This window comes from Chelon labrosus (assembly GCF_963514085.1).
Source record: "Chelon labrosus genome assembly, chromosome: 13".
NCBI lineage: Eukaryota > Metazoa > Chordata > Actinopteri > Mugiliformes > Mugilidae > Chelon > Chelon labrosus.
The window spans coordinates 12,539,221-12,562,277 of record NC_140346.1 but is presented as its reverse complement, the minus strand read 5'-3'; the positions used below and the strand labels follow the sequence as shown (position 1 = coordinate 12,562,277).

Sequence of the window (23,057 nt, the reverse complement as noted above, 5' to 3'; positions counted from 1 at the left end):
TTTTATCTAACAACTACAGATCTTTGGACTTCTGGACTGTAATGGAGATAGTGATGAATGTAATAGTCCTGTAATACTTAGTAAGTCTTCGTGTTAAATATTTGTGGTACAATCCACATCCAACCCTGCAGTCTTTGCATAGTTTGTGACTTAGTCAGTCATATCCCATTAATTTTCATCCATCATACTGGGTTTCTTAGTGTGTCTTATTTTTATTTTTTTTAAGAGCTGGGCACGGATGGAAATAGTTGATTTCTGCCTTCGTCAGCAGTAGACCATGAAATGCAAACTCTAACCCTTAAGACAGGAAATAAAAATGTCTCTAAACATAGCTGGGATGTCCATGTGTCTTTCGACTTACATACATACCAACCTGCAGTTATGTATTTGTGTTGGGACAAAGCCGCTTGTGAAAACTTCCTGAATTACAACAAAGAAGAGATGATTCCTTGCGTCATTTGGTGGTAGGCTGTGCTCAGACAAAGATGCATCCAAACACCTCTGATACCATGAATGGAGAGTCGGCTGCACTATGTTTATTGCTCTGTTTTGACGAACTGCAGCCGGCCACGGTGTTGTCAGTCAACGCTGTGGCCCTGCTGTAGAACAGTACTGACAGTGCCTGCTAACCACCAGGTTCCTGTGATGTGGAATATGTGTAAACAGACAACATGGCATATACGATGACTGGATTTCCTCTGATGTGATTGTGTGGTTAAAACATCCAACCTCTAAGCTATAAAACAGAGTTGTCCACTACAGATGACCCATCCTGTTGTGGAGCATTGTGTACACACTTCAGCTCTGATACCAGGGGCTCGAGGCCTTACCTGCATGCACTTCGGGATAGAGAAATCCATGGCACCCAGAAAATGTGCAAAAATTGCACAGAATGACGTCCGTATAGCTCTATATTTTGGTGAATGTAGTGTGTGAAGATTGGTCCATCCCCAAAAGACAAAATGACCAGTGTGGCATCTGTTTGGGTTGTTGATCAGAAAGTGTTGCACTGCTTTTACCTGATAGCTGTAAATCCACATAATCACACAACATGCCAGAAATAAGACATTTCCTCTGCCTTTGACATTACACTTGACCCCATTTTGTAATCATGACTTGGTTAATGTGATTCCAGTAATGATAACATATGATATGATTTGAGCTATCCCAGAAGAATTTGTCCAGTTCTTTCATTTCTCTTGACTCCCTTTCCAATTGCATTTTAAGTTGAATTTTATCATCCTGATACTTATGAATGGTCTTGGTTTGGTAGGAACAGTTGGTCTCAGCAGCGTTGTGAATAGGGGGCCGCTGTGGCTCAGTAGGTAGAGCGGGTTGTCCACGAACCAGAGGGTTAGCGGTTCAGTTACACCGATGCATATGAATATGTTGACTGTGATTTCTTCGCCATGTGTTTTGACATCTTCAGCTGATCTCTCAGATCATTGAGTGTGTGGGTGCCTACATGGTATTGAAATGCATCTCTTCATATGTTTCAAACTAGCGTTTGAGATCCAGTCTCAGTGTTGTGCTGTTTATGCTCAAATATGGTTTGAGGTCCTTTAGGATACTGGAACAACTGCTGTTTCTAGTTGATTGCTATTAAAGGGGAACTCCGGCGCAAAATGAACCTGGGGTTAATAACACATATGTACCGAGTTCAGCCGTTCTCTGGTATTTGTTTTCATGCATTTGTTTTGTTAGTCAAATGTGACCAGTTTTCTTGCAAACCGCTAATTAGCGTATAACGCTAGCCTTCGGGGCACACCTACACATAAAAAGAAATCGCTATTTCTATACCACTAACAAGGCTCACAATATCACCACACTTACACGGTAGCATAACTAGGGTCTCTACATGTAAACCGAAGCATTGAGAACTTTGCAAGTATACAGGCAGTTTATTAAAAAAGGAACACAGTACCGTTCGCGTCTGTCTCGCATATCCAGGCGGGCGCCATCTTGGGGAAACTGAACTCTCTTCGTTCAGTGCTCTCAGTGCTTTCTTCCGGCAACAGACAGTTCAGTTTCCCCAAGATGGCGCCTTTTCTGGCGGTCATGCAAAATAGCAGTGTTTTGTTTTTTTCTGAATTAATAAGGTATTGCTGAAAGAGGTGGTCACAAGCAGGCCAGACTACCTCCACATGTTGTCTGAGTGTTGGGTTCTCAAATACAACCTCAGTGCGTCTTGGGTGTGTTCACATAACTCATTACAATTCAGTTATTTTAGTTGTCATTTGTAATCCAATAACTCAGGATGCATGTTAATATCAGGTCTAAACAGAGAATAAGTTCAGTCCCTAAATTAAGTGTGAAGATCAGGATGTCTTTTCTTAGTCTTACTATAAAGTAGCTACTCATTACTCTGGTTGTTGAAGTTCAGTAGGTGATTGGCAGTTGTTATTCTCAGAGGAAAACCTGAAGTGATCCTGTCTTTTTAGCGACACAAACAACAATACCACTTGAAAATGCTGGGATGGGTTGTGGTTTTAAAAATCTTCTATTGCCACTTAAAACAATAACGCAAGACACAGTAGCTACATTCTCCACCCACTCTTCTATGGCTACAGAGAAAACCATCCAACAAAAACAAAATGTACTAAGTTTGCAGCTTTTAGTACCCAACAAAGAGGCTGTCAGACAATTTAATGCGGTGCGACGGCTTTATATGTGTGTGTTTTCTGAGTGCAAACATACGTTGCCCTAGATACAGAATTAATTTGTATGCTTTCTCATGTTAAAATAGTAGACTGAAGGTTAAATGTCATGAAGCATGTGCCAAATAAAAGCCAGAGTTACTGTTTGTCCAGCACAATTAAAAATGGAGCTCTTCTTGAGATTGAGCTTAATGTGGAACATTACAGATTTGTTGTTCTCCATTCTCAGTCTGTTGTCGCGAGCAAGTCTTTCATTGTGATTTGAATTCTTGACACTAGCTCTCCATGAAACAATTCTGGGACAGAGCTCATTTTTGTGGTGGCATTATCATTGTCATACTTGTGTTTGAAGTTTTTGTCAACTGTGATTTAAAGTATGGGGCAAAGTTGAACTGCATAAAAAGCCTGGCCTGAGATCAAAAGATCTGTCAGATAAACAGAATGTGGTGATCACCCTTCCTGACAGATTTCTTCTCTGTAGATTTACTCTGAGATGCTTTGATTTGGTTACAACAATGACAGATGACTCTGTTGGTGCCTGCATCTGTCACATGAGTTATTTTTAAATCTAGGACACACAAAAAAAGATTTTGTTTAGGTTTTCTTGTTAACCTTTCTTGATTTATCTTTCTTTGATGTATAATCAAATCTTAATGTGTTTTTGTGTCATAATCCAGGCCTCATGGAGCTGGGGACTCAACACCTACTGTGCACTAGGGAGCTCGATCCATGCCTGGTTCCCAGCAAACATCCGTAAAGGGTGGGAACCTTAATTACCCTTCAATTCCTCTTTCCCATCCCACCCCCTAAATTACCCCTGTGGTGAGATTGTCCCCTCGTGCCTGTGGCCTACAACATGATTGGCAAGCTGAAACAGAACTTGCTGGTGGCCTGTCTGGTCATCAGCTCAGTCACGGTCTTCTACCTGGGCCGCCATGCCATGGAGTGCCACCATCGCATTGAGGAGCGCAGCCACCCAGGTGGAATCTTGCCTCTGTCAGCTCTGGGTGGCAGCATGCGGACCACCTTAAGGACTGGCCAGAATCTCAGCACGCCTTTTGTTTACAACAAAGACATGCCACTCGTCTTCATCGGTGGCGTGCCCCGAAGTGGGACCACGTTAATGCGAGCCATGCTGGATGCCCACCCAGAGGTGCGTTGTGGTGAAGAAACCCGTGTCATCCCACGTATACTGGCCATGAAGCAGATGTGGAGCCGCTCGGGCCGGGAGAAGATGCGCCTGGACGAGGCTGGTGTGACAGATGAGGTGCTGGACGCCGCCATGCAGGCCTTCCTGCTGGAAATCATTGTCAAACATGGTGAGCCTGCCAACTTCCTGTGCAACAAGGACCCCTTTGCACTGAAGTCGCTTTCTTACCTGGCCAAGATTTTCCCACGTGCCAAGTTTGTGCTCATGATTCGTGATGGTCGGGCTTCAGTCCACTCCATGATCTCACGGAAGGTGACCATCGCCGGCTTTGATTTGGGTAGCTACCGGGACTGCCTGACCAAGTGGAATCGGGCCATAGAAACAATGTACACTCAGTGCCTGGATGCAGCGGACAAATGCCTTCCTGTGCGCTATGAACAATTGGTCCTCCATCCTGAGAAATGGATGCGAACACTGCTGAAATTCCTTGACATTCCTTGGAATGATGCTGTCCTCCACCATGAGGAGCTAATTGGGAAAGCTGGAGGAGTGTCCCTCTCCAAGTAAGTTAAGCTGATAGCTACAACATTTTTTTTTTTTCCTGTCTTTTGCCCCCAACCCAAATCCAAACTCAGTTTCTCCTGTGATTACACTATAAATGGAGCATGGGTCAAATTCTTCTCTTTTTTTTGGGGGGGGGGGATTGTATGTAGTTGTCTCAAACTGGAATGACTCCATTGTTTACCTGTTATTTCTTATAGTTGTGTTAGGTTTGTATTAGGGTTGAGTACACATTCTTATAACAGTTTTGTTGCTTCCACTACCAGTTACTGTCGGTAAGGACATGTAAGGGTACAATGGATCATCATCCATCTCTGTGATTCATTTTCAGTTCTTTTGGACACTTGACCTATTTGGAATGCAGTTTCTGGGATTTGTCTTTCATCTGTGGAAATACATGAACTTCTGTGGCATCAACTTCTACATAGGCTTTACTCTTACTAGATACTTCTCCTGTAGCCATGGCTTGATTAAATTGCTCATTGCTAATGTTATAGTTGATAAAAAAAAAAAAAAATTTTTGTTGTAAGAAATTTTGATTTATGCCAGGCCCACAAGCTCATATGGTGAGCCAGGCCTGTCATACATTTATCACATTCCCAGTGCGATAGAAATGAGCTTGGGCATGTCTATGTCTACTTAGCTTTTAAGTACTTTGCCTGAAGGGGAGAAACAATATGAATGGGCTATTAACCTTGAGAAAATTGACATGAAGGTAAGCAGTGTGTCAAGTGGTAGTGGAGAATCACTTTCTATGTTATCTCCAGCATGAACCTCTTGCTTTGAAAAATATCCTTTCCATGTTTTTACAAAGCCTCAAGACTTCTCATTATCATTAATTACTGCACACAGTAAGGAGTCCATTTATTAGTGGAAAAAAAAGTTTTTTTCGTAATGGCCCTTCCTGGTGTCAAACATGTTTTGGTTTCACTGATTTGAGAGGTTGGCCTGTGGAAGGTGTAGAGGAGACGCTGGAGGGCTACAACCCCATTCTTTGCCTCTGTCTGTCTCAATCCCCCACCCCCTATACTACCACACTCTTCCTGCCACGTAGCAACAGAACACACTCCATTTCTTCAGCAGATATTTGGACCAAAACTTTTTGTTTTCTGCTTATGGAAACACTCATGTTTTTTATTATAGGACTTTGTAACCATTGAGCAGTGTTCCTTCTGAAGGAACTTTGCCTTTACTGCTCTATTTGTTGAACTCATTCCATTTCCTCTGTTGTAAAAAGTGGGGTAGATTTCTTTCTTGAAAATGTGTAATTGGATTTATTTTCTTGCTATTTTCTTTCTTGCGTTCCACGACTTCCTGTTGTTCTGTTCTGAATCCATTTGACTGTGATAAAAAATAATTTGCAGCACAAACAGGCTGCAGGGATGACAATGCACAACAGAGTTCAGCAATTAAGTTCAGCTGTGGGCAAGGTTTTCAGCATTGTTTAGTCGGGGCCAGACTTCTATGTCCATGCTGTGACACTGCATTGTAATAATTTAAGAAAGACTGTGGTTTATAAAACACTTACTTTAAGGGTTGTATCAGATACATTTTTCCCAAAGATAAGTGAGGCATAACAGTTACAGCAGCATATGTTTGACAAAAATTAATTTAAAAACATCTTGTAATAATACATAATACACAGTGGCTTTCTTTAGTAATGGTTGAATACAACTAGAGCTGCAACAATTACTAAAAGATGAAAAAATGAGTATCATTGGTTTGGACTGTTGGTTAGAAAAAAAATAGACACATAAATTATGTAAATTATGAAATCACATTTACATTTCATAGAGCCAACATGACAATAATAAAATAGTTACTGCCCAAACTACATGCAAAATAAGTGGTGCATTTGTTGCTTTGAAAAAAGTAATGAACATACCATTTACTTGAACAATGCAGACTGACAATACTGACTGAATACTTGAAGCAAAACTTCTTTGGTCAAACAGTCCAAAGAAGAAGAATCAAAGTCAATATGAATCATTTACAATTTTTTGTCTGGTAAGCTAAGTTGTCTTCTTTTCAACACGTTTGTAAAATGCAAATGCCTACTAATACAAGAGGCCAAATTTGCCTTCCACGGGTCTAGAGGATTTAGTTTAGCAATCTGTGTTTTCAAAAATCCATCAAGGAAACATTCAACAGATATTAAGATAGAAAACAGATAGCAGCTCATCTCAGCAGATGGCTTCAGTACTGAATAATTCATCCTTATAGAAGAATGTTTTTTCTTTCCAGCCGTTCTCCAGTGGTTTCACAGTACTGGGAATCTGTCTCAAGAACTCTGCTGCACCACTGATATGTGCTGACACATGACCATCAACTAACTTGTTTTGACAGAAGGATTGTCCTCTTACCCTAAATCCAAACTACATAAAAAAGTGATTTTATGAGTAATAAATACATTCATATTACCAGCATCCAGACAATAATGCTTAAAGGGGAACTCCGGCGCAAAATGAACCTGGGGTTAATAACACATGTGTACCGAGTTCGACCGTTCTCTGGTATTTGTTTTCATGCATTTGTTTTGTTAGTCAAATGTGACCAGTTTTCTTGCAAACCGCTATTTAGCGTATAACGCTAGCCTTCGGGGCACACCTACACATAAAAAGAAATCGCTATTTCTATACCACTAACAAGGCTCACAATATCACCACACTTACACGGTAGCATAACTAGGGTCTCTACATGTAAACCGAAGCATTGAGAACTTTGCAAGTATACAGGCAGTTTATTAAAAAAGGAATACAGTACCGTTCGCGTCTGGCTCGCATATCCAGGCGGGCGCCATCTTGGGGAAACTGAACTGTCTGTTGCCGGAAGAAAGCACTGAGAGCATAGAGAAGCACTGAACGAAGAGAGTTCAGTTTCCCCAAGATGGCGCCCGCCTGGATATGTGAGCCAGACATGAACGGTACTGTGTTCCTTTTTTAATAAACTGCCTGTATACTTGCAAAGTTCTCAATGCTTCGGTTTACATGTAGAGACCCTAGTTATGCTACCGTGTAAGTGTGGTGATATTGTGAGCCTTGTTAGTGGTATAGAAATAGCGATTTCTTTTTATGTGTAGGTGTGCCCCGAAGGCTAGCGTTATACGCTAAATAGCGGTTTGCAAGAAAACTGGTCACATTTGACTAACAAAACAAATGCATGAAAACAAATACCAGAGAACGGTCGAACTCGGTACACATGTGTTATTAACCCCAGGTTCATTTTGTGCCGGAGTTCCCCTTTAAGGACACTGAAACATTTAATCATTGTGTCAATGCACGGCCAAGTCTTATAATTTATATAGTGACCTATAACCTGAAATAAATGCTGCTGTGCCCTACTTTTGTGACTGTAGATGAAATCATGGGGGACTGTAAAATGAGACGAGGCAACCAGAGCCAAATCCACAATAACCAGAAATTGTGGAAAACCCTGGATTTAAAGAAATGTGTGTTCTACTGAGCATGCTGGGCTCATTTGTTTTAATGATGTCATCCCCTTTTCATCACTTTCACAGCAGCTCAGTCTTTGAGTCTAGTTGTAGCTTGTCACGGCTGAATGTTTAAACCGTCTGACTACAGAATTATTCTCCTCCATGTTGGTTACATAATTTGTACCAATTATAAGTTGAGCGGTGTGAGAAGAAATGTAATGTAGCATTCGGTGTGTGCCAGGTTTGCCTTAAATTATGATAGTTTTGGGTGATACTCTAAGATCCTGTCTGCATATTGTATGTATAATTAGGGTTTACGTACAAATATGTCAAACATGAGGTCAAACAAACCTCTTGAATCTCCTGTATAATTTTCTCTACCAAGCTACAAAACCTCATCTTGAGATGCTTTCAAGCGAGGTTGGGGTTTAAGCTGAGATACCATGGATACTCTCAAGTGCTCTTCAGCTGTGCTACTGCATCAGTGGACTGCTACGACTCAATAGCAAGGACCCTTGGGGTTCCTTAAGAAGGCCACAATGCCCTCGTCTCTCATAACACTTTCATTATTGGCTGTGTCCAGACAATGGAAAATCATCTCCACCTGTTCTGTTTGATTAAAACAGGGACTCAGTGTTTAACCCTTTTCTGAGCACTATAGAAAGAGACTTGAAATGGAAATATAGCATGGGGCAAAACAGACAAAATGTCCACACAGAGAAAGAGGGTGATAAGAGCCTTTTGGGATCCAGATGCAGATCTGTGGTCATTTAGTGCACACGTCACCCCACCACAAATTGATTCCCATTAACTATTAATGAATAGGGACCTGAACCAGAGTCCTGAATATAAGCATGGAGACATTACTTTGTGTTGTCGATGGTTAACAGGCGCAGTTGGTGACAAATTTCAGGTACAACAGTGATTTCCAGGCCACAAAATGATATTTAGTTGGAGCAGAACCCATGGGTTCTCTTGACCTGATTCAATACCACATCTCCATGTTTCATCAAACATGGACCTCATGGGCAAACAGGTACACCACACATTGACTCATTTAATCAGAAGCTTGTACAGGCTTGATATTATTTTTCGAGAATTTTTAAAGGCACAGGCAACTGAGGGTATATAAAGTGTATAAAAATTTGTGATATAAGTGAAATAATATTTCTGTAAAAATGACTTGTGTCATACATAAAGTGAATTTCATAATAAAAAACTATAGCAAACAGGAAAAAAAAAATAAACTAAAATGTAAAAGAAATGTGGACTGGGTTTCCACAAAAGCAGTTTGTGATCATCAGTTTACATTTGGCAAAATAGTCTGAACCAGATAATCACTTTTCGACCAATTGTCAAAAAACGAAGAGAAAGAAGGTATATCCATTCATATATATCCATGTATATCCATTCTGCATGTTTTGTGTTACAGGCTTTGGTCCAACGTCATACCTTTCCCCTAAATGGGTCCTGATACAATGATGGAAAATGAGGCCAGCTGCATGTGTAGCCTTCAGGGCAGCACAACTCTATTTTACCATCACAAACATTTTGCCCCATCTCCTATCAAGTACTTTGCCCGCAGTGCATTAAAGTCAACCCCCATGACACCTGGCCGAAAATGCCTCTTACCCACTGCAACCGCCGGCTCTCCTGCTCACCATCATCTCGCAGCGTCGGGTCTCTATCTACATGAAAATCTCAATCAGTGGGCAGCCAGGCCCCAGAGTGGGACCTTGCCTCAGCATTAACATCAATTACCTGACCTTGATTTAGTGGAGGCCCTGCCCATGTGAGAGACTTGCTCCATTACTTATCCCAGAACAGGGAGCCATTTCATCCCTCCTCTCTAACTCTCCATCCTTTTTGCGATCTTGATGTCTCTATCTGATTCTCTCTTATCAGCCTTTGGTGATACAGAACACCACCTTGGGTAAAGGAGGGCTAGCAATGAATAATTGACAAGCTGGAGACCATTAAGAGCATCATCCTGAAGGGAAGTGGTCATGTGACAGGCAGAAAGGTTTTTTTTTTTTGGTCACATCTCATTTAAAGCCGAAAAGAGGAGTCGACATGTGTCACTCGTTCATCAGTGAGAGTACAAAAGATTGCCGTCAATCTAAAATCAAACTGATGGGACATTAAAACCCATCTCTCTTTTTACTGTGTTTGTGTCTAGCCTTTGGCCCTAGACTTGCTACATACTGTACATGCTTGTTTTGGAGGAGTCAAGAAATTTATTGTAAATTGTGACAAGAAAGAGTGCATTTTTAAAAAGGTCTGACATTTAATTGATGCCCTTGGGTTATTAATAAGGCTACAACGTCTCGTCAACTAAGTAAATACGTTGATTTGTGGCGAATGTTGACACATTCCAATGTTTATTAAAAAAACCCTTATGCAAACATCAAAAGTGAGGATGTTCATTAAACAGAGACCCAAACGATTGAGAAGCATAGTAATAATAAGAATAATTTTATCCTGCAAAGGGCAGTAATACGACAGGTGACTCAAAACGGCAACAATCCCAATATAAGAAGAAAGTCAGTTTTTGTTGGTGGTCAGAGCCTTGTTAGTTGTTTTTGAGAAAAGGATTTCAGCAGAGACTAGAGATTCGATGATAATCTGAATGCTAACCACTAGCATGACAGCGCTGCTTTCCAGTTCATTTACAAGTTGTAAGCAGTTTGTTTCTGCACATATAGACCTATAAAACTAAAGGGCATAAATTACCATCAACATTACACGCTAAGTGGGTGTAATTAACCTTTAGCACTGGTTGCCATCACAGCATGTAAATACTTGATTGGACGAGAAATATTATATTTTTTTGCACATATTTCAAGCAGCCTTTGAGTTTACACAAGTGATTTTAGGTTGTAGTTTTGTCTGAAATATTAAATACCATGGCTTATCAGTTGATTGTCCCTCCATCTGTTTATTAATTTGAAATTAGGGAAGAATTGAATGCGGTTAGATGGAGTGTCAGACTTTGTGTTCAGCAGAAGACTAGTTGTAGCAAAATCTGTAGGTATCCTAAAGTTGGCAAATACCATTGTGCATTCAGGGAATGTGGCAACATATGTTTACAGTATCACAGTATCACAGAAAAATGTCGTCTTCGTGTCAGTGGAGCTGGAACTGGAGAGTGTCTGTACCCTGGTTGACCTTTTGATTGTTTTTCCATTTCAGACGCAAATGTTAGCGGTAAAAAATCTATTACTCATCAGAGCTCGTATGTTTGACAGTGTATCTACAGTATGCAGTCATTTCATTTAATTGTTTTCTGTATGGCAATGGAGGAAAAATGTTCTCAAATACACTGTAAATCTAGCACTGCTTGGACTGTGAGTTTGGCTAATGAGCAAGCTTTGATCGACTCTTGGCGTATGAACACATCATCAAATTATAGACTGGTGGGCCGTAACTTTTTTTTTGGCTTGGGACGCATTAAAATAAAACAGAGCTCCTGTCACAGCTTTTACTCTTATTGTGTCTAACAGTTGTGATTATATTGACTAATGAATCTTATCTGGTTGTTTAGTTTGAAGCATTTCTTGCCAGAAGTGTCAAGTATTTCAGATGTTTATGTATTATTTATGAGAATCTGTTTTCCAGGCTTGTATAATTTGGCAGTGCTTTGACGTGACTGCGAGCAACACGAGGCCTCATTTATGAACCGAGACACAAAGTGTATTTCCTGATATGTTGCATGTTGTGTTGGTGTGTATAGTGGAGACCATCTCTTCTGTCAATAAGGTTGGCTGCATCTAACCTGATGGAGAAGCTCAGCTGCTCACCACGCTCCATCTTTATCAGTTTATGGTCCACGTCAACACTTAGCAGCCTCTTGGGCTTCGATGAAGGTACCTAAAGTGATTCCCTACCCATTTGTTGCAGAGTGGATATTTGGATCATGGCCCGACTCTCAGAAACCATCTCCTCCGTTCTCTTGAGATGACAAAACCAGCTCACTCTATTAATCATGCAGGAGACTATACCCGTACAGTGTAAAGATTCAATTGCAAAGTAAATGGATTAGAGGAAAGTGAATTGCTGCATTGAAGTATAGAGTCAGACAGGAAACATAGGGATGGAGAAGCTGGGCTGCAAATGGTAAATAGATGTGCGTGGGAGAAGAGTAACATGAAAAAGCTAGCAGCAGCCGTGGGATAAAAAGAAGTGGATTTTTGGTTTCAGTGCAGCATAAGAGCTTTTTGCTTCAGCATGAGTGATATGTTCTTCATGTAAGTTGCCTGGGGAAAATCAAAACATGAGAGTGAATTCAGAGACTCAGTCACTCTCATTCAGCCTGTGTTAAGTTTTTTTTTTAAGAAAGGTACTGAATGGCCTCATACTGCTTTCTTATAATCCTGAATTTTAGCATGCACACGGTTGCAAACTGTGCTTAGTCTGTCTGAAAAGTACGAGATATTCTTTTCGATGTCAATTTATTTATCTAGAAAAATATAGTACACAGAGTTTTTTGCACAAATCAATCAAGAATAGCTTTAAGACAAATATTTTCTTTACTCGCCCAAAAAGATTCCAAGGCCATAGCACCTTTTGCAATGCAGTTTCCCATTTGGTTTGGATAATCCAAAGATCAAACAACCCTGTCCGAACGACATCTATTCATTATATGCATTGTTTAGTAAAATGACTTCATATAAAGGCTGTTCACTCAGCGAAAACCAAATAATATTTACAAATGTATCATAAAAAATAAAATAAAAATAACTAATGAAAAAACAAACACAATATGGAAACAATAAGGTCTGAAGACCTCCAAGGGCCTTGACACACCAAGCTGACAGTTGGCTTGATTTTCTGGTGCCGGCCTGCTGGTGAACATCTGTGGACAGGTGTGCACAGGTTCTTCTGCTGGTGGAGTTGTGTGTTAGCATATTTCATCTTTGCTTCATAGAAATACTAAAGTGAAATAGGCTTTCTTAAATGCACACTGAGCTGATTTTATATTGATTATGCTTTTTTTAGGAATACAGATTAGAAGCAGTATAAATGAAACGCATACAAGACTTGTTACCCATGTTGTTTCTGTTTTCAACAAAGGGTTGAAACAAGGGGTTAGTGTAAAACCAGTGAAGTGAGTCACTTCACTGGCTCATGCAAGAGTTGGAAAATAGATATCACCCTTTTTACATTATGTCCAGTCTGGTGAGTTTGAACTTTACGCATCGAGTGTCCAATTAAGTCTACCTGTGGAAAAACAGCTTTCAAATACTTTACTCAGTCTGCAGTTCACTATTGTCTGCTTTTCAAATATGCTTATCATGAGAATTCCTCTGTCACAAAAGCACACTGTATATATTTGATATTTGAATGGTCAGAAAAAACAAGCAAAAAGTATTTTCCGACATGTTTCAAGCAACACAGGCAGATTATTCAGTTATGAAAATCATTGTTGCAGCCTTACATGAACAACATGCCAAAGTGTCCTCGAGCAAGACTCTGAATCCCCTGGTCTTAAAACGCAGAAGTGATCATCATCATCTTCATAGATCTAATGTCTTAGTCTTCCTGGTTGTCAGCAGTGGTAAACTTTGCTCCTTCCAGAAAACAAATCCTCCAATCCCCCTACCAATTGAATATTTCATTTCAGGCGATGAATAATTTACCTGTGTTTGACATAATGGTGGAGGGAGAAAAAAAAGGAAAAGTGAAGCATTGTTCATCTTCAGTGTAAACAACAAGGGTTGAAATTTCACTACCAAGAAGCTTAAAATGCTCTCTGATCTATTAATATGTTATAATATGAGTTTATGTTATCCAGGCATTCGGTTAGTGGTTTCATTCATTCATCTTCTGTAACGGCTTGTCCTGCGAAGAGTAGTGGTGACAGTTTGCTGCTCAAAAAACAAGAAGCCCTATTCATGTGTAGAGTATTGTTTGAGGCAGACGGGTCATTGATGATAAATCATGTGATATCAAATGTGATGTGATAACTGAACTGATAGCATGAGAGGTCATTTATTCAGCATGTTTTAATGGGGACCTGCTGAGAGACAGAGACTGGGAAGCCATCTTTAATAGTGTTTCATGATCCAATTACAGCCAATTAGATGCTTGCAGTGAACTGAACTGAAAGATGAACTTGTCTGTTGTAACCTGGGCCATATGGGGGCATGATGAGCTAAGAATACTAATGCTGTGTCTACCCTGATTATCCATGCCAAGGGTTGGGTCATCAAACCGTTAAATGTGTGTTAACCGTTTCACTTGTTTGTAAGTGTGAGTATGTTGCACACATGTGTCTTGTTCATTTAAATAATGCATGTGACCAAGGCTTGAACCTTGAGTCATTCACAGATTATTTTGACTCGTTGCTAAATCGACACACTAGAGATGAAAACATTGCGTGTGCTTTAACAACCATGACAATTTTGTAATAGATGAAGCAATATTCCTGTGCAGTTTGCAGCTGAAACCCACATCTTTTTCTGTGTCTTGTTAGGGTGGAGAGGTCTACAGACCAGGTCATCAAGCCAGTCAATGTGGAGGCTTTGTCCAAGTGGGTTGGGAAGATCCCAGCTGACGTGGTGAGGGACATGGCCGTCATCGCTCCCATGCTCTCGAGGCTGGGCTACGATCCACACGCCAACCCTCCCAACTACGGTCGTCCTGACCCCAAAGTATTAGACAACACCAGAAGGGTGAGTACGAAGCATGATTATATTATTACTCTCTGCCAGTTACACCCTTTACTCACATGGAAGTCACAGTTTTGTAGCGGTGTTGCTTTTGTGCTTCACATTTAATGATAAGCTTAATATGTATTGTATATATGAACCTATTGGCAGCAATAGATTAGTTTAGCTTCACACAAAGAAATGAACGCTGGAAAATGAATTTGTCCTGATAGTAGTCCAGAATGTTTTTTTATTCATAATAATTAAACAAGACATGATATAGCAGGTGAATTAGAGGTTTTCAGACATTATGCTAAACTACCACCTTAAGATAACTCACAACAAGATCTTCAACTAAGGTCTCCCTTAAAAAAACAGTTTTACTGTGGGCAGGAGGAATACTGCTGGTTCAGATACTGAACCAGCAACCTTACTGACTTATTAATAGCTGAACTGCTGTTAATGTTACATAAACCTTGTATAGCTGCACCACCTACTTTGTTGTCGTTCTGATGCCCTTGCCAGTCGCCCATCCCTCCTCATATCTTGGCTATTTTTGGAGCAGAATATGTTTTATTAAATCCTTTTTTCTGAGCTATCAGGTGACATGCTCTGCTGCCCCACATGTTGGGTTGCATACTGTGCATCTGGCAATATGATTCTGTCTCTCAAGGCTCCTGTGGAGGCTGAGGTTTCAAGGTCTCCTTGGTATTTCTAATATCAAATTTCTTAGTGTATTGAATTGGGCCATAAAGGAGGCTCTAACATCAAGAATGAAACTGTGAAATTACTGTAAATCATCAAGACCACCAGAAGGAAGATAACTTTTCCTTGCACACTGTTCCTGTTTAGAATTTAGCCTAGAGGTTAGAAAGAGTGAGGTTGTAGTTTCCAGTGATGATTGATGGTCAGTCTTGAGCTGTTTGCTGCTGGTATAATGTAAAGATACTGGAAGTAATTCATTGCTGAAATGAAAACAAGTTTGAAAAATGCTATTCCTTGAAGTGGTGTTCACAGTTTACATGAGTAGTTCATTGGCAAAACGGACTGAAGAATGTCTATCCATCGACTGTCGGTGTGTTTTTCCAAGACTGACCTCTCCCCTGTTCGACTGCTGTCCAAACATTTCTGGCTGAGTTGTTGCTCCCAAGCACAAAGCGTGGAACTCTTTCCAGGTATCAGGGTATTTTCCCGAAACATCTCGTCTGTTCTGCCATGGTGGCTGTTATTGTCCACGTCACATACTTGTTCATTTCTTCAAACAAACTTGAAATGTAAGACATCTGTGTTATGAAGTATTTTTGAGTGGAAAATCGGACGCCTTCAAGTGTACCTTGAATTGAAGCTGGTCTAAGTTTGTGTCTTAGTGACTCTGTTTACTTCATGGTAGCTCTGCACATATGGACCCCACGTAGATTATATGGCCAAAGGTATGCGGACATATTTTTCACATCTGCCTGCAGTGCTCAACTCCTGGAAACAGACAGCAGATTTTCTCTTAATCTTAATGCTACAGTGATATTTTAGACAATAACATTATGGTAACAGAGGCGTGACCTTAACCCCATGCAGTACACAGTCTCTAACATAGACTCTGAGCCAGACATGAGTATAACCTCAACATCAGTCTTCAATCTTACTTTTGGCTGTTGAGGGGCAAATCCCTCCAGCCAGGTCTGACTGTGATAGCATATCTGGATGTGTAATGTTATGGTGCCCACATACTTTTGGCCATAGTGTTTACTAAACAGGGAGTTGTTAATCTTTGCTTTAACCTTTTGTATATGGTGTCCTACATATGCATATATACACATGACAGAGAAAAAAATAATTGCATTAATGAGTAAAATGATATTACTGAATCCATGTCATGGCATAGGTCATAAAAAGAGTAGGTGGTCTCATGTGCCTTATGTTTGTTTAGTTGTGTTTTTTTGTGTTACAAACGAGAGGTTCTCTCTCGATCACACTTTAACAAAGCATCAGCACCATTTCCTGCCACCTCCCGTTCTTCCACGGAAACGTCTCTGTGGTCTCATAAAGCAGCGGCTTGTACATCAGCAGAAAGACATAACACCCAAGGGCGAGGATCTGCACACTCAGTGAAACCTAAATAGCGAAGGCAGAGCAGAGCGTTAACAGTGAGGGGAGTGGCTGTAGCAGAAAACGGGCATCAGCCACATCAGAATGCTTTTGAGTTGTGTAAAATTCACCATGACCTCGACCATCTGAGTTTGACTAGTGGATATTCTAAAAGCAGTGGCTTTAAAAGCAGATGTTACCCAATGTGGTTTTAGTTTTTCTTTGTGGAAAGGTTTGGAGCTATTCTGATAGTGCTCGTTGAGAAAGAATAAGCTTGGTGCAATTAGTCATGTCATCAAGCGTGACTCGAATGGAAAGCATTTGGAGTGTAAGAGATGTGATGTGACTGGGAAGAGATTTCTTCATTTGCATTTTCATTGGAAAAAAATGTACTGTATCTGACCACAAACAGAAATGGAAACTACAGACAAGGTAGCAGAGTTGCAAACATCTCTTCCTATGCTCTAAATAAGATTTAAAATACACAGTGGAAGTAACCTGTTTTTCTTGGTGATTTTACCTGTCAAATGACAATATAACTTCTGCATGCATTCTTCTTCTTGCATTATTTATATTCAATATATTCATCACTATAAACTGCATCTGTTTTCTGTATCCTCTGAAACAAATGAAAAAACAGATGTGCATGTGTTCCTTTCGGTTTACATTGGATTGTTGAACACTGAATTGTGAAAACCATTATTCAGAGGTAGAGAGACTGAATGACAAATAATGATTGTCATTTAGATTTAGTATAGTTAAGAGGGTTTTCACTTAAAACTGCATCGATCAAGCAAGCTTTTCTGATCAGTAAAACTGCTTTACCAATGACGAGGATCAACCATGCACAGTATTATCATGAATACTGCTTACGTCAAACTGATGTGTGGTTGAAGCCCCGTTCACATATAGAATGATGTGCGTGTTGGTCATCGCCGTGTAGCTAACAGTGTCGTTGCTAATGGATGATCCAAGCTCTGGCAGACTTTAGGTATCCCTCTTGTATTTTCCCCACCACAAATGTTTCTGAACAAGCACATCCTAAAGAAATTGCTGGAGTATGGACGGTGCTAGCTCTTCTCGTTGTCTCTGCTCTTTATTTGAAAGAGCAACTGTCAGCACTGCCACTGCTCCATCTGGTTTCACCCAAAGAAAAAATGGTGGACGGTGGTTTTTCACAGTAAACCCTGGGAAACTCTGTGTGTCTGTGTTATTTCAGTCGCTCCCATTGGTTGTTGCGTCAGTCTCGAGATTCCTTGAACTTTTTCCGCCTATCTTCATTACAACTTGCAGAATTTTGTTGCCACATTGCTGCTAGTTTTATTCCCAGCAGTTAGCTGTATGATTTGTAAGTCTTGCATATTTGTCTTGTGTGTTCACACAGATTTAGTTTTGGATCTATAACTTTAATGTATCTGGAGCCAGGACTGCAGTCATTGCAAACAGCTGTTGTTGATTCAATAGCGCCATTGTGCTAAAGTTAAGTCTTCCAAAAGTCACTATGACTCATTGTAAGATGAGTACAGAGATGTTTGTTTCCTGAAACGTTGGGCTGCTCCTTTAAAGCAGAGACTTGCCAAGACTGCCATATGTCAGTGTTTTGGTCAGATGCTGTATCTTCATGCAGTTCAACATTCGTGTTGTACATGTGAAGGCTCATCAGATGTGCTTGTGGTCTTGTTTACATATTTTAGATGCTGTAATGATCCATGTCTTTGTGTGCTGGCTCCCACTCTGCATCTGCTCTATGAAATAGTTAACACTGTGTACATCTGCACATTAGTAGTGTGATTCCCCTTTATCAACCCCAGCTGTGGGATTCATATTAATGTTTATTTGCCCCCCTTCCTTTCTAGACTGGAGTTCTTAGTGAGGAGAATCTCCTACCAGCCAACAATCCCAGAGCTGCGCAATCTAGTTCAGCTGAGCAGCATCTGCAGTCTCTATTGTCTTTATTGGGTCAGTTGCTTGCAGTATCATAAACTGACTGGAATGCATATGGAGCATGTGTGGAGCAGCATTAGGATTCATTGGTATTCATTTAGAGTCATGTCTGGTCACAAACCCTAAATTCCCTTTCGACTTTGTTGATGTAAGGCAGGTTCAGGGCTGGAAAACCAATACAGTCAAATAAAATATGGGAAAAAGATTTGTTCCATGTAAATTCTTTAAGGCTTTATGTATTCATAGAAAAACAGAAATGATTTTGTATTGAATGGTGTGTGTGTGTGTGTGTGTGTGTGTGTGTGTGTGTGTGTGTGTGTGTGTGTGTGTGTGTGTGTGTGTTAAGAAACAATTACAGTTGGCATCAATAGTATAATGGTCCGATATTTGTGGTCTGCTTAGTATTAGACTATCCTTCAGTGCTCTTTTTCCCTGGTGCTGCTTGTTGTTGTGGTCGTCCTAGATTTACAGCAGAAAAGTTCAACAGCATTTTAATTAAATGCTAAAACACTGTCTAACACAAACGGACAAGAGTTATAAATCATCCAGCGATGCTTCTATAGACACTATAATAAGACCACAAAACCAGGCTGTAGTTTTATGCCTATGATGGCAGCTTTTGGTGTTTTGTGTCAACTATTATTTGAAAAATGTTCAGAGATTTTTACCACTGAGAGATTTTCTCTCCTTGTGTCTGGCATAAGCTAGTTAGGGTGTTAAATGAGGAGACACAAGTATACATATGGTCGTTGTTGTTGCTGGTGAGTTTTTAAATCAATTCATCTCCCTGTATACTTTGGAAGTACTGAATAAATTTAAAGCCATACTCCGTTAGTATGGTAGTACCCCCAACCCCCAACCCCAAATACTGTGTTGCAAACGATATCTGGCAACCGGCCCTCAACTAAGCCACTGTATGACGAAGCCACATGTGGATATGCTCTCTCTGCTGTCTTTTTTTTTTTTTTCTTCCTATTTTCACCCAGCCCATCCAAATATTTACTCTCCGTCTCATCTCCCTCCTCAGCCCTGATTTCACCACAGAATATTTAGCCTGGATGTAGCGGCTCAGCAGCCAAGAATTTAAAAGCAGTAACTGAACAGACTATTTGCATTGCAGAGACAGAGAGAGCGATGTGCATGATTAAGGAAGCGTGACCTGTTGTGAGCAGCCATATCCCAGTGGTGCTTTCTTGTTTTCACTGTGACTGAAGACTTATCTGGATTAAAAGTAATCCTTTTAATCAGTGTGTGCACTGTGGTCAAAGTGGTTAACAAAGTCAAAGCATATCCTCCCAAAATCTCTTTTGTGTTTATATTGATTTAACCCGGAGAGCTTTGAGGAATTTATCTATAGACAGAGGGCGGATCTTGTTAGAAAAAAGGGTTTAGGTTTCAGGTTAGGTTAGGTTCCTTATCCCATTTAGTAGATCTTAGTTAAAGGCAACCGATTAGAAGCTCTGGAACAGCATCCTTTGGACAGATGAAACTCAGGTCAACCTGTGTGACAATGACAGGAAGACGTATAGAAAAGGATTGGCTCATTACCTGAACCAGTGATGTGACAGAAGAAAGAAACAGATAAATTCTGAAGTGAAGGGTTGAGTCTGCTTACATTCATCCAAATGACACAACAGTCACTGTGTGCCCCTTCAATGACCCAAAACATACTGTAAAAGCAATGTGAGGCCATGATCCATGTTTTCTTTCGTTAGTTGGATAGTACTGTTGTAGCGGGAAGAACATCTCAAGCATCAGAGGATCCCCAAACTGGTTAACTTTTCAACTATTCACTCAGGCAGAACAGAATGATCTCTTCCAAAAATGAAGAGCATGAAATTATTGGGGAGCTCATGTTTCCCATGTCGTGGTTTTGCTCCATGATAGACAGAAGTATGCTACAGTACAGTACCACATGAGCAAGTATTCTCATATTTCAGAAGCTACAAAGACAAAGACAAAAAATGAACAATAATAATGATTTAATTATTAAATGAGTTTTTTATTGTGGTGATTTATTCCTGAGTGGTTAAGAAGTATAATGCATAGATGAAAAGCCCTCAACATCTGACCATATCCTCTCCGTCTCCACAGCAACTGTCCAATAAAGGGAAAATGTTGCTGTCAATCAATTAATGGAGTTATAATCGCATCTGTGTTCAGAATTAATGTTTATTTAGCTACAACGCATTGTATACAGTTATCAAATTTGCCAGTACCAGTCAAGATCAGTGGGGTCTTATAGGTCTTGTATTGTCTGTAAACATAACACTAGTCAGGGTTGGCTAGCTAGAGAGTGACCGAACAGAGGAAGCAGCATTAATGACAACAGAACAGCCAATCTGAGTCATAAGACATGATTTTCTGATTGTTTCCTGGAGGTTGCCTTCTAAGGTTCAAATAAACACTGCTTCACCTCCAGACAACCCTGCAGTGAGGTGCTGCATTGCTGGATTTTGTGTGAGTGCAGCAGAAATGTGCATTCCAGAGTGCAGGGTCCCTGCAGATAAATACCTCGAACTTCCAGGGTCATAAGAGTTGATTAATAAGACTAACTTTTGTTTGGGTCTGTACATTGGTTTTTGAAAAATATGCTGTATAGTACACCTTTAAAGGTGTGGGTCCATTAGAGCTAATAAAGGAATATAAGAACAAATACTCTAACCTGAGCTCACACACCTTCATGCCTCTTGCGCTGGACCTCTGCTCTTTCTTCAGGCCTCATCTGAAAGCTGAGGTTGCTGTAAATGAGGCTCGTCAGGCTTGTCTCTTGAAGCCGCAATCGATAGCTTTTAAGTGGCTTCACAGTTGTTCTGATCCCTGGTGAGAAATGGATATTGGGATCAATACATTCTCAGTTTCTCTACAGTAACAATAATAAGAGGAGTTAGTGGAGTGATAAGAAACCAATGTCTGTAGAGTTCCTTGACCAGTGGTTGCGCTTTGCGTCCGTGGCTGAACCTTTTCCTTCATATTGGTGCAAGGACGGTTAATGATGTGCAGGCCGATCGTAGGATATTGATCCAGGGCGATGGTCAGTGCTCTTTAGCTCTCTGACCTCAACAGAGAGTCATATTCATGAAACCATCTGCCAGACAAGAACAGTAGAAGGAAGAAAGAAGATGCATTAATGAGGACCTCACATGAAAAGCTTATTGATCAATGCATCGCACTCATTTAGCGCAGATTAAGACTTGAGCAGTGTTTGTATGTGCCACATTTACTCTGTGCAATAGTTGAGAAACCTGTCTCACTATGTTTTTGATACCTTATTGTTGGAAGCATTGTCGTATTCTTTTACAAACTATTTTTTAAAACAAAGCAATTTCTGAAATGTAACTAAACACATGTGTTTAATACCCGGTCCTAGACCTGATTTAAAGTCTGTCTTAAGAATTTTACAGTATGTGTGTGTATGCACTGAGTAAAACATCCGACCAGAGAGGGTCTGCTGAATAGATTCAGTGTGCTGTTCAGATAGAAGTGTTTTGTTTAGGGTAACAATATCCTGGAAAGTTTTCTCCCAGAGAGGGTGGAGTTGGACGAGCGTTCAGTTGAAACATTCTCCCCCGCCGATAGTGGCTCAACAGTGGCCGCCTTTCAAACGCACTGGACTGTTTTCATGTTTAAACCCCTGAGACTGGAGCTCAGTCACATGGAGCTGCAGCCATAATACTGAGGCTGAACAACTACAGGGTTTAGTTTGGTAATGCCACGCTGGACTGACCTGCTGCTTGTACCAGCAGGCCCCTTGGCTGACCGGACTGTTCTGGTCCCTCCCAGACTGGGTTCCGACTGGCTCTGCTGAGGCATGCGATGGCAGGCTGTCAGAGTTTCTCCTCACCATTCACATTCCTGTGAATGTTTTGATCTTTACACCTCAGTGGTTTGGAGTGGAATATTCTCTGTTATTGGAGCCACATTTTTCTTGTAGTTTTCCTGGAAAATTCTGGTGCGGTGCAATAAGTGGAATAAAATAAAAAAACTCACAAGTAGTCAAAAAATTTGACATTTAGTAGCCTATTAAGTGATTTGTGAAAACTGAAAAATGTTATGTAATTATAATATACACCGATCTGGCACATTAAAACCACTGACAGGAGAAGTAAATAACATTGACCATCTTGTGACAATTCAATGTTCTGCTGGGAAACTTTTGGACCTGTCATTCGTGTTGATGTTACTTAGACACGTACCACCCACCTAGAACGGACCAGGGACCCCCACCCCATAGCAATGACACTCCTTGATGGCAGCAACCATCCCCAGCAGGATGCAGCCTGACACAGACAAACACACACACAACTCAAAAGAACAACTTGAAAAAAAACAAACATGAAAAACAGCACAAGGTGTTGACCTGGCCTCCAAATTCACTAGATCCCAAACTGATCAAGTATCTGTGGGATGTACTGGAACAATCCTGATCCACAGAGGCCCCTCCCCTCAACCCACAGGAACCAAAGGCCCCCACTAACAACATTCTGTTACCAGACACCACAGGACACCCTCAGAAGGCCCATGTCCGTTCTCTGATGAGGCACAAGGGAGACCTACACAATATTAGGAAGGTGGTTACA

The 23,057-nt window shown here is 40.6% G+C and overlaps 1 protein-coding gene across 2 annotated transcripts in view; it reads left to right on the top strand.

The window, feature by feature from the left end:
• Positions 1 to 23,057, top strand: part of tpst1 (tyrosylprotein sulfotransferase 1) — a 40,652-nt gene that overhangs the window by 10,985 nt on the left and 6,610 nt on the right. For both annotated transcript variants that reach the window (XM_084558710.1, XM_084558711.1), the window contains exons 2-3: positions 3,335 to 4,370; positions 14,277 to 14,475. In XM_084558710.1, the coding sequence (XP_084414836.1) occupies positions 3,514 to 4,370; positions 14,277 to 14,475 (1,056 nt within the window). In that variant the 5' untranslated portion in view covers positions 3,335 to 3,513. The remainder of the gene's footprint in view (positions 1 to 3,334; positions 4,371 to 14,276; positions 14,476 to 23,057) is intronic.